Source organism: Bombina bombina, chromosome 6, assembly GCF_027579735.1.
Source record: "Bombina bombina isolate aBomBom1 chromosome 6, aBomBom1.pri, whole genome shotgun sequence".
NCBI classification, from domain to species: Eukaryota; Metazoa; Chordata; class Amphibia; order Anura; family Bombinatoridae; genus Bombina; species Bombina bombina.
In genome coordinates this window covers 521,171,897-521,184,911 of record NC_069504.1, presented here as the reverse complement: position 1 = coordinate 521,184,911, position 13,015 = coordinate 521,171,897, and the positions used below count along the sequence as shown (strand labels likewise).

Here is a 13,015-nt window from a genome sequence, read left to right as displayed (position 1 = left end):
AGTTGTGTCAATATGCACATTTTTTGTAAACCAGATGTTCATTTGAGCATAAACCAACATTTTCTTGTCAGGCTTATCAAGGCATATATCTCTGTCCACCTAGAGAACTTAGAGATTGTCCTTATAAGCATCTGAGAATCCGTAGTGCATAAACATGTATTTCCTGCTAGTTTCAATATACAACAGCTTCTACTATTCACATTGACTAATATTGTAACAGATATAACTTCTGTTTCATACCTATAATGGGGATGTATGTATATATGTGTGTATGTGCGTATTTGTACATACATACACACAGAAAGCCTAGCACTTGCTTACAAGCTCTGAGCTAAGATTAAAAGCAAAACTGGAAGAGTTAGTTACTGAATCTGGCTAAATGTTCCCAGGTTGTTTGATTGAGAGCTTGCATTTGTATGGCTGTATTAGGGACCCAGGTTTTGGAAGAGACCTTGACGTGGTACCTGGGCTTGTCCCATTTGGCCAGATGCGATAACTAACTCTTCCAGATTTGCTTTTAATCTTAGCTGAGAGCTTGTAAGGGAGTTCTTGGCTTTCTCTGTGTGTTGTATTCATTTATTTTGTAATTTTTTCCTATTGACCTTGCACCCAGGCTTGTCTGTGGTTAACTGCCTGTGACTCTGGGGACAACACAGCTTCCTGAGAGTGCTATAGCACCCAGGGCTGAGCATGTTGCAGGGTTATAGGATGTCTACTCAGTCCAGTCTGAGAGTGCAGTCCCCTTCCATGTGTGTGTGTGTGTGTATGTATGTGTGTGTATATATATGTATATATATATATGTATATATATATATATGTTACATATATCAAATGCTCCTGTTAAAATATGCAGCAGAGCCTAGGAAAAGGATGATATGGATTTAATTTATGCTATAAGGGGATTTAAGGTAACTTAATCAACAAAATCAAATAAAGATTAACACATTCACATTTTGTTTTCAGTCCCTGGCCGGTCACAGTGATTGGTGCTTCAATTCTTGCGTTCATCGCTGGATTATCACGCTTGTTGGTCATTCAAAAACCACCAAAAGACCCCTTATTCTATGGTATGTATAGAAACATGTTTATTTTTTTTGCCATTCACAGTTTCAAGACTAGTGAACACATGTGCGTCTGATTTAAAAAAAAAATGTCCTGGTAAAATCCTTTTTAGCCCTTCTAACATTTCAGCTGGGGAAAAATGCAGGTTCACATCCTCAACTCAACTGTTTGTCATTCCCTGGCACAGTCGCTCAGCACCCTTCTCATGCTTCCTTCACTTTTAGTTCCCCCCATGCAGCACAGCCACATGCCGCACAACATGTGCATTCCTACAGCACCAGCAAAAGTAACCAAGCATTTAGGATGAAATCACTGCTGCGTATGTTACAGGCAATTGAGGATTTAAATAATTGTAATGGCCAATCAAGCATTTAGATCACTAAAGTGTTTGTGTCACTGGTATTCAAGGAGTTAACACATTGCTGCTTGTGTTGAAAGCAAACTACTCCTTTACCTTTTGTTGGGTTTTGTAATAGCTGAATGTGCCTGAAACCGTCACTTACACTGATAATATGAATATAGATATATCCTCTGTTGAAAAGGAGGAGGCAATATCATTCATGTCTAGCCTGGGGTAGAAAAGAGATTTTCATATCTGAAATAGCTGTATGGGCTTATTACCCCTCACAGCCATATTTAGCAAATTATTATTATTAGTATTATTTTTATTATTATTATTATTTATTATTATTTTCTAGAGCACCAACAGATTCCGCAGTGCTAGAAACATAGGCGGTATACAAGATAACATTTACAGGGAACAAATGGGTAGAGGGCCCTGCCGAGATTTGCGCTGTTGTAGTCAGCTCTTATGAAGGTGAATTACAAAGCTGGACTCATAGGGGCATATCTATCAAGCTCCGGATAGAGCTTGAGGCCTCGTGTTTCTGGCGAGCCTGCAGGCTCACCAGAAACACCAGTTATGAAGCAGCGGTCTAAAGACCGCTGCTCCATAATCTGTCCGCCTGCTCTGAGCAGGCAGACAGACATCGCCGCAATTGAACCCGATCGAGTACGATCTGGTTGATTGACACCCCCTGCTGGAAGCCGATTGGCCGCGATTCTGTAGGGGGCGGCGTGGCTCTTGTGAGCTGCTGGTTCAATGCTGGCGGACCTGATCCGCACTGTTGGATCAGGTCTGCCAGACTTTGCTAAATAGAGGCCACAGGCTTACATGCTAAGGGGTTCAAGGGGATGTTGTGTATCCTAGGTTACAATATTATTTATCTCAGCAGTAACCTCCAATTATGTTTATCTCTTGTAATTATGAATATTAATAATTAATAGCAGTATACAACTATTGTCAGGGATATCTACAGTTGCAGAACTTTGTCAATACACTTCAGTAAGATATTAAATCTGTAGTGTACTCCAAAATATCGCTACTGAGATCTATAAATTTGACAACAATATTATTATTAAAAATTAATATTTAATCCTTTGTTCTTGATCAGTTATCTTTATAGACACCTTGAATTATATTTATGTAAAAACTAGATTATGAATCAATTATACAAGCTTATTCTGTTCCAATTTTCTATACAAAACAGGTCATAAAATATATCTCTAAAAATTAACCATATTCACAATGAATCGCTTATTAAAATATCACAAATGAGAATACCAGAACAGCCTATAAAATTAGCCACCAATTCTAATTTACTGCCACTACAGAAGTGTAACTAGAAATCACAGGGCCCGAGTGCAAGAATCAAAGAAGCCTCCCCCCCAACAAAAAATAATAATTTGAATTTGCATAGTAACCAACAAATACACAACCACAACACAATGCAATAGTAAATATAAAGAGACTGTGAACATTTTGTTAATGGATGTATATTGTGAAGTGGTTTACAATTGCATGTGACTGGCCCTTTAATGTCCCCAAGTCAATTAAATTATTTTGTTATTAAGAGTGACCAGCAGTTTATAAATGGACTGATTAATCATTTTAAAATATTATATTAGCCTAAATCCTTGTATCTGCTGAACTAGGGAAGCAGTGGTCTTTATAATATACCTATGACATGCAATATGCCTGTGTGCACTACAATATGCCTGTGTGCACTACAATATGCCTATATGCATATTGTGTGTGTATTTATGTATGCCACTCTACCCCGTAGCCCAGACATATGAAGAATACGGGTGATTGTTGTCATATGTACCACCCAGCCAGTACTTGCCAGATATTCCTGCAGCTCCTTTAATGCTGCTGTAGGCCTCTTGGTAGCCTCCCAGACCAGTTTTCTTCTCGTCTTTTCATCAATTTTGGAGGGACATCCATTTCTTGGTAATGTCACTGTTTTGCCATGTTTTCTTCACTTGATGATGACTGTCTTCACTGTGTTCCATGTTATATCTAATGCCTTGGAAATTCTTTTGTACCCATCTCCTGACTGATACCTTTTAACAATGAGATCCCTCTGATGCTTTGGAAGCTCTCTGTGGACCATGGCTTTTGCTGTGGGATGTGACTAAGAAAATTTCAGGAAAGACCAACAAGAGCAGCTGAACTTTTTGGGGGGCTGATCAGAGACACTTTAAATGATGGCAGGTGTATGCTGACTCTTATTTAACATGATTTTGAATGTGATTGCTTATTTCTGAACACAGCTACACAACCAGTTCAACCACATTATTTTAGTTTTTTTTTGTTTTCTTCCCTCCACCTAAAAGATTTCATTCTGTTTTGTGAGTTGTACAGTTTATAGGTCACATTAAATGTGGAAAAAGTTCTGAAATGATTTATCTTTGTCTCATTTTTTTTACATTACAGAAACCTGACATTTTAAAAGGGGTGTGTAGACTTTTTATATCCACCGTGTGTGTATATATATATATATATATATATATATATATATATATATATATATATATATATATATATATATATATATATATATATATATATATATATATATATGTGTGTATATATGTATGTGTATATATATATATATATATATATATTCTTTTTTTTTATTTTATTTTTTTACAACTTTTGTTACACAAGTCTCTAAATGATTATATTATTTGATGATGATTATTATTCTTTTATACCCCTTATCCTCTACTCTTACGTATAGGGGTAGGCCCTATAGTAAATATTATTTTAACAACTGTAGGTATAAAAAAAGACTACATGAAAAATTACCACTCCTTAGAATAAGCGTGTGCAATAAATAGCGTGTCTTCTTCAATTGTTGAACTGTTCATCTTCTTGATCTACAAATATGCTTCTATCAAGGCTCTCCTAAAGAAAACAATGTACTTATCCAAAAATGTTGCTGATGGATGTATTAAAATAACTTATTTATGTGATATATATATATATATATATATATATATATATATATATATATATATATATATATATATATATATATAATAAAAGAACAATGACTCACCAGTGCTTTATTCATTAGTCAATAGCTTTTGGTGTCTATCTGAACCTTCTAATTTCTTGGTTAGTTTCTGCGGGTCAAAATGTTCATGAACTTTCTCTGCAGGCTCTAGTTACTAAATCAAAGGGACTTGTTGTGTCTCCAAATTGCTCAGACCACCATTGTGTAGAATTTTTTTTTTAAATTGTTGTGGATCAAGTATATATGAACACAAATATGGAATTCTACATGATACACATTTAAATCTAAAAGATTTCTTAAAAGTATGCCCAAATTACTAGTGAATTTTAAACAAATCCAAAAGCGGCTTTCTGAAACAAAATACCTTTAAGTATCAATACTGTAAGAGCTAAAGGGAAATTGCAGCATATTTAAATTGTTTAACTCCTTTTTTTCTAGAGAATATTTAGCCAAAGCATTATAAACGTTAATCTTATTTCTTAGTATGATCGGAAAATTTACAAAAAAATGGACAGTGAATATAGATTTATTTTTTATTGTTTTACATGCATAATACCTGCTGTCCGTTTTCTGCATCTCAGCAAATCCCTCAGGAGTCAGAAGCCTGTATTCTGGTTTGGTAAACCCCACATATAGACTGAATTTCTACTTTATCATCAGTGGTACAACTTTTAGTGAGTTATCACATATAGCAGGAGAGCACTCTGCACTCAGTGGGCGGTATAACTTCTGATAGGGCATACCACCCATTGAGACAGTAATAATAAAAAGGCAGGCTACTGCAGGGGTTTAAAAAGCTGTGATTATGGATTTTAAAAACCTGAAGGATTAAAGGAACAGCGCAAAAAGGAACAGAGTCATTCAAGTAAAAGAAGTTACTGTACTGTCACTTTATCGCAGAGGTTTGTGAAAGTGTCAGAAATGCCTCAGAATTTAGTTGATATGTTAACATGACCCTGCAGAGCATACTCGCTTAAAATTTAAATATAAAAGGGAAAATGGGCGTCTGACATTGGTACAGAAATTCAATGTTATATAAGCAAATGTTCCTATTGATATATGCAGGCAAGACCCTCTCTAGCAATACTTGCAAAATTTGATTATAATAAAAATAGCAACGCTTACTTAAATGAAATTATATTCCTCTAATAGCCTTAGCCTGCCTGAGTCGCTACGCCGCCTCCACACCCATGTGTCCACATGCTGCTCCTGCTGCCACCCGCGTCTAACTGCTCACTCAAAATTGTATGCAGGCAGCACTGTGCCTGTGCGCATGGCACCTGGGTGGATGGAGCAGGAGCTGGAGCCTGGCTAGTGTGATCATCCACACCCAGTCAATCTACATATATTGCAGCACTGCAGGGGCTCCCGGCAGCCTGTATATACTAGGCAAAAACTTACTAACGGTAGTAACGGCTCTTTCCAGGCAGTTCACACAATTGTGACAACACACTAAGTCACACCACGCACGGCAGAAATCCGAGACCCCCATGCAGGAACGTGAGACCCCACCCCCATCTTCTAGTCTTTAAGTACAGACTCAGAATTAAAATATATATTATAATACATTTTAATAAAAAAAAGCAATACATTTTTTTTGGGGGAAAAAACAACAAAAGTTGAAAAAGAAACAAAAAATTGTGCTGAAGCTGGAGGCCCCTGACGGGGGACCTCCTCTGGGCCTGGTCGTGACAGCGACTACTGCATCACCGATAGTTCTGCCCCTGCCTATAAGTTTTATAATGCTGAACTTATAACAATCAGAGAAATTGTATATTATTAACACAATAACCAATTTATATGCAATTTCTAAAAAAAAATCCACAATAGGTAAGACTGACTTATAAATACCAAAATACTAATTATTTTTCCTAGCAATAAACTTAGCATCAATATAATTATTTCTAAGCTACACAGGCCAATGGGACATACATTTAAAGTACAAAATACCCTTTTTAAATCACAGCTACAATTTAACTACAGCAATAGCTTTAGAGTACCTTGCTTTAAATATTAAACATACTTAACAATCGCTTATACTTTACAAATAACCAATTTATGAGAGTTTCAGCTTTTGCCAATATTCTGTCGGTCATACGTGAAGGAATATTCCACTATTTGCCAGGGTACAGATCACAAAATTTTCTTTCTTATCCACAAGAAAGGGTTCCAAAAATAAATGTCAGAGAAATTACTAGCCCCAAATCTGTGTATTTTTCTCTGTCAAGTGAGTCTGCCCATTTTTCCTCAGTGTGTGGCAGTTTTATTAACTGATAAGCCACTCATTTACTTCTAATCATTCCAAACAGAAATTGGTTTACTTCTAATCATTCTCTGAACAACCAGCGCAGCAGGCATAGAAAAACTGTTTCATTATCAATACTGCTACAGAAAATACAGATATTCTTATATATTTTTTTAGCAAATGCCTATTTAATATACTCACTATTTCCTGCATCAACAAACAAATATGTCCAATATGTATGGGATCATTTAATATGATTTATTCTGAGTATTTCAAGACTAAATATGAGGTATTTGAAGAAACTGCATTTACAAATCACATTTCCTATGAAAGAATTTAAAAGGATTACAATACTTTCAGCATGGATCCAACTTTTCTCAGTTTACAATTTCCATCTTAATATCACATACATACCTTGTGAGTGGCAGTCTGATGTAATTTCATATAGCTATATTTATCCTATATTAATATAAATAATCCATATCTGTGGATATTATTTTAATATTTAGTGTATACGCTGTATGATATGATCCAGGGCACACATTATATAGGCATTCATATATTAGTATTTACCAGTCATATCTAGAACCTAGTTTGTATATCGGATGTATGAAAAACAAAAGAATGTTATTTATTTTTAAATAAGTTAGGCATTTATAAATACCAATGCAGTTATTCATTTAAATTCACAGTCCTTTATATACTATAGTATATTTTTTAGATCAATACATATATATAGATGTTTTCAATATGATCTGGGTATTTTATTTTTGAAGAATAAGTCACAGCATTTCCACATGTCTGCAAATATCTTTATTTGTTTCCAGGCAAGATGTGTATTGTGACTTCAAAGGAAACCTAGTGAGTCATGTTGATTATCACATGTTAGCTTACAATATCCTGGGATTCTGCTAGCTTATCTGACTCCAATGCAGAATTTTTTCTCTATCACCCCAGGAGGCATCCTGAACTAGGTCAGTACCAGGGCAATTTTTTAATTGAGTTTTTAAGAAATACATCAAAGCGTAATCTGTGGGGAGAGGGGTCTGAGCTAAATTCTGATGTGTAATCAGCAAGGCACCCAATTTCTGACCTCAGACTTGCAATACGCAGAATGTATCCAGCAATAGTATTACGTATGCTCAAATTTAATATTTAATAGATTGCATACTTATTTTATCATATATATATATACCGTATATGTAACACGTTTAATGATTAAAAAATCTTTGTTGGGTAGTATAATATTAGAGTTCACTTCTTTCTGGATAAAATATATCTACATTTTCACGTAACAAACAAAGAAACATAACTATTTCCACTAATTACTTAGTCACGATTTGGAGACAAGAATTATTGCATCACTTTACAATATATATAATCACTTGATAAATGTAACCAATGAACATAGAGTTTATACTTAGAACAATACTGTCTCTCTTAATGTTAATCACTTAAATGTTTTCACTTGCACTTTGGTTTGCTCACTGCCTATAAATTGTAGGCATCAATTATGTATTTGATCTATATCTCTAATCTACTGACACTCACAGATACCCTGACAGGGATAGCAGTGGAGATAGGAAGGTTAGTGTAGGTTGTATGCATCCCTGAATAGTAGAGTCTTTAAAGAGCGCTTGAAGCTTTCAAAACTAGGGAAGATTCTTGTGAAGCGAGGCAGAGAGTTCCACAAGATGAGAGCCAGTCTGGAGAAGTCTTGTAAACGGCAATGTGAGGAGGTAACACAAGTGGAGGAGAGTAGGAGATCATGAGCGGATTGAAGGAGACAGGAGGGAGAGTATCTGGAGACAAGGTCTGAGATGTAGGGGGGAGCAGTGCAGTTGAGCGCTTTTGTATGTCAGAGTGAGAATTTTGTGTTTAATCCTGGAGGCAAGAGGAAGCCAGTGAAGGGATTAGCAGAGAAGTGCAGTATATGAAGAGCGACATGTAAAGAAGATTAGCCTGGCAGAGCATTTAATTAATTATGGATTGTAAAGGAGCTAGGCGGCAGCTAGGGAGATGAGAGGATGGAGTTGCAGTAGTCGAGGCGGGAAAGGATGAGAGAGTGGATTAAAATCTAAATTGTGTCTTGTGTAAGGAAATGTCTAATTTTAGAGATGGTTTTTAAGGTGGAAGTGGCAGGCTTTAGCCAAGGACTGATTGTGAGGAGTGAAAGAAAGATCTGAGTCAAGTGGGACCCCAAGACATTGGGCATGTGGGGTAGTCAATACCTAACTATTAGGTTGGGTGTTTAGACTTGGATAATGTGAGCAGTCTGCTTTACCTCCAGGCTCAGCCCATTTATATGGGCATGTCACAACAGGTGATGTTTTTAGTGAACAAAACTAGATATTTCAAATACAAAAATAATCATGAAACTGCAGTACATATAACAAGTAATTTGGAACAAATTTAATCGTACAGTGTCCATTTAAAGCTGATTCGGGAAAATCCAAAAGAACCAAGATAGGCAGCACTTGAGGTTAATACATTGTAGTAAAATCCAATACTTTATTCAGGCATATTAAAATAACACACTCCAATATGTGGTGGACAGGTAACAAAGAATGCCATGGGATTGGATTTTACTACAATTTATGTCCCTCAAGTGCTGCCTATCTTGGTTCTTTTTTATTTTTTATTTGCGGTACGCTCGACCACTGGCGTGCACCTAGTCACAGTTTCTAGTACCTCCCCAAAAATTTGCAGCTTCTTATGGCAGTGAGAGAGAGGCAGCATCAGACCTTTGAGCAGTGTATGGGAATTGTCTGATTCTGGAAAACCCTTTACAAAAGGCTGCTGTCTTTCTCTCTCTTCCACTACCCACTGAGAGGTTGATTTGCTTAAATGCCTCTTGTTTACATATCTTTTCTTTAGCCATTCCTGTAGTACTGACATTTCTACGTTTGTACATGAGTTTGCAACAATGTTTACTTCTGTATGCATTAGAAGAAACACTTGTAGATGAGTGTTCTAGTAGTCACTACTAAAGGAGACATAGATTAGCACTCTTGTCCAGTTCATTCATATATGTATCCTTTAGTAGTGACTAAATCACTCATCCTGACATCCACAAGTTTTGCTTAAATAGAATCTCATTTATTTAGCAATATTAGAGAGCCATAGGCTAGGGATCAAGTCCTGGATATGTTGAGTAGTGCCATTGGATATTTTTATAATAAATTATTGCAAATAATGTTGCAAGATTGCTAAAGACACGTGTACGCTCCTCTAGGATTACCCTGTAGCAAAGGATACCAAAAGAACTAAGAAAAATTGATAATGAACGTCAACTGGAAAGATGTTTGAAATGTCCTGCTCAGTCCAATCTATTTAAGTTTAATTTTGACTTTACTGTTCCTTTGATTTATGTAATTGCTTATCATTGCGATATAGCAAAGTTATGTTTTATATACTAACTACCTTTTACTGAAGCATTTTAATCATCTGCACAAAGAGTTAAACCTGTGTGTTTTCCTGTTGCAGTGTACGCAGTGTTTTCATTTACCAGTGTGATCGGTCTTATCATAGGACTCGAACAGGATGGGATCATTGATGGATTCATGACCTTGTATCTAAAGGAGGTAAGCTCAGTCCTAAGCAAAGCTTGTGTGGTCAGTGATTGACATTACATGAGCATTGCACAATCATCTGGTTATTGTATAAAATTGTACTGTAAAGAGTAACAGAAGCACAGGTGTGCTCTGGCTTCACTGTGAAGCTGAACAGCTACAGAGCAATAAAACTGTATTTGTGCTAGGTGACGGAACAGTGTGGCTAATAAGAACTGTAGATACTGTAAGCTCTTCGGAACAAACCCTTCTTCCCCATATACTAACTTGCTTTGTTTAGTCTGTTTTGTATTGCTTTTTCCTATCCATATGTAAATCAAATATATTTGAAAATTATGGATGGTTACAGCTCTTTTTGGGACTTTCTGTTGCTGTGGTCTATGCAGTGACCAGTGAGTTACACATCTTATGTTATAATGCCATCTGTCAATAAAATCCACAAACCATATGCAATCTTTACTCACATTTGTGGTTAAAAACAAAACCATACCTTACCATACCTTAGATTCCGATTGGCTGATAGAATTCTACAGGCAATCGGAATTAAGGTATTGAGCTTGCATTCTATTGGCTGATTGGAACAGCCAATAGAATGCAAGCTCAATCCTATTGGCTGATAGGATTTTTTCTTCTGTCAGCCAATCGGAATCTAAGGGACGCCATCTTGGATAACGTCACTTAAAGGTACCTTCATTCAGCTTTAGTCGTCGGATGAAGAGGATGCTCCGCGTCGGATGTCTTGAAGATGGACCCGCTCCAGCCGGATGGATGAAGATAGAAGATGCCGTCTGGATGAAGACTTCTGCCTGTCTGGAGGACCACTTCACCCATCTTTGATGAAGACTTCTCCCAGCTTTGTTGAGGACTTTGTCCTGGCTTGGATGAAGACTTCTCCTAGTAAGTTGATCTTCAGGGGGTTAGTGTTAGGTTTTGGGTGGGTTTTATTTTTAGGTTAGGGTTTGGCGGCAAAAGAGCTAACTGCCCTTTTAAGGGCAATGCCCATCCAAATGCCCTTTTCAGGGCAATGGGGAGCTTAGGTTTTTTTAGATAGTATTTTATTTTGGGGGTTTAATGTGTGGGTGGTGGGTTTTACTATTGGGGGGTTGTTTGTATTTTTTTTACAGGTAAAAGAGCTGATTACTTTGGGGTAATGCCCCACAAAAGACTCTTTTAAGGGCTATTGGTAGTTTAGTTTAGGCTAGGGTTTTTTTATTTTTGGGGGGCTTTTTTAATTTTAATAGGGCATTTAGATTAGGTGTAATTAGTTTAAATATCTGTAATTTGTTTATTATTTTCTGTAATTTAGTGTTTGTTTGTTTTTGTACTTTAGCTAATTTAATTTAGGTAATTATATTTAATTTAGTTAATTTATTCAAACATGCAAAGGTCACCCCCATTCTCAAAAAAAACCTCCGTCAACCCCAATTCTCCTGCAAACTACCGCCCCATGTCACTACTTCCGTTAGCTTCTAAAGTCCTGAAAACTAGTTTTTGATCGCCTAACACACTTCCTATCCTACAACTCATTGCTTGACCCCCTGCAATCTGGCTTCCGCCCAACACTCAACTGAGACTGCCCTCACCAAGGTTACTAACTATCTTCTTTCTGTTAAAAACAATGGCCACTATTCTATACTTATCTTACTTGACCTGTCTGCTGCCTTTGACACTGTTGACCATACCCTCCTCCTATGGACTCTCAGCTCCCTTGGGCTCTGTGGCATTGCCCTCTCCTGGACCCACTTTTATCTCTCTAATAGGTCCTTTTCTGTCTCATTTGCTTGTGACTCCTCCTCTCCATTGCCTCTGTCTGTTGGAGTACCTCAAGGCTCTGTTCTAGGCCCTCTACTCTACTCTTCTCTATTTCTACTTCCTCACTGGGTAAACTTATCAGTAGCTATGGCTTCAACTATCACCTCTATGCTGATGATATTCAGATCTACCTATCAACCCCTGCACTCTCTCCTTCTGTCCTTTCCCACATCAGCGACTGCTTATCTGGCATTTCTTCCTGGATGGCCTCTCACCACCTAAAAATCAACATGTCCAAGACTGAGATTCTTCTAATTCCCCCCATCTAATTCTACTCCAGTTTCTAACTTTACTATCACTGTTGGTGACACCACTATCTCCCCATCACCCCAAGTCCGCTGCCTAGGAGTTGCACTTGACTCCAATCTGTCCTTCATACCCCACATCCAATCGCTCTCTTTATCCTGTCGCAACCACCTACGCAATATCTTTAAATTTTGTCCTTTTCTGAGTGCTGAAACTACTAAACAGCTAATCCATTCCCTAGTAATTTGACTACTGTAACGACCTACTAACTGGCATTCCTCTCTCCCGCTTCTCTCCCCTTCAATCCATCCTAAATGCCTCTGCTAGGCTAATCCACCTCTCCTGATGCTCTGTATCCACTGCACCCCTCTGAGAGTCCCTTCACTGGCTCCCCATTCACAGCAGAATTAAATTCAAAGTTCTCACTCTGACCTACAAAGCCCTTACCAATCATACACAATCATACACAGAGGGTTAGAGAGAGAGAGAGAAAGAGACACAATCACACAGAGAGAGTTGGAGAAAGAGAGACACAATCACACACAGAGGGCTAGAGAGAGAGAAAGAGAGAGAGACACAATCACACACAGAGGGTTAGAGAGAGAGAGAGAGATACACAATCACACACAGAGGGTTAGAGAGAGACACACACACAATCACACACAGAGGGTTAGAGAGAGAGAGAAAGAGAGAGACACAATCACACAGAGGGT

General features: G+C 37.3%; 1 protein-coding gene across 2 annotated transcripts in view; it reads left to right on the top strand.

Moving 5' to 3' along the window:
• Positions 1–13,015, top strand: part of TM6SF1 (transmembrane 6 superfamily member 1) — a 189,901-nt gene that overhangs the window by 17,679 nt on the left and 159,207 nt on the right. For both annotated transcript variants that reach the window (XM_053717423.1, XM_053717422.1), the window contains exons 2-3: positions 964–1,067; positions 10,159–10,256. In XM_053717423.1, the coding sequence (XP_053573398.1) occupies positions 964–1,067; positions 10,159–10,256 (202 nt within the window). The remainder of the gene's footprint in view (positions 1–963; positions 1,068–10,158; positions 10,257–13,015) is intronic.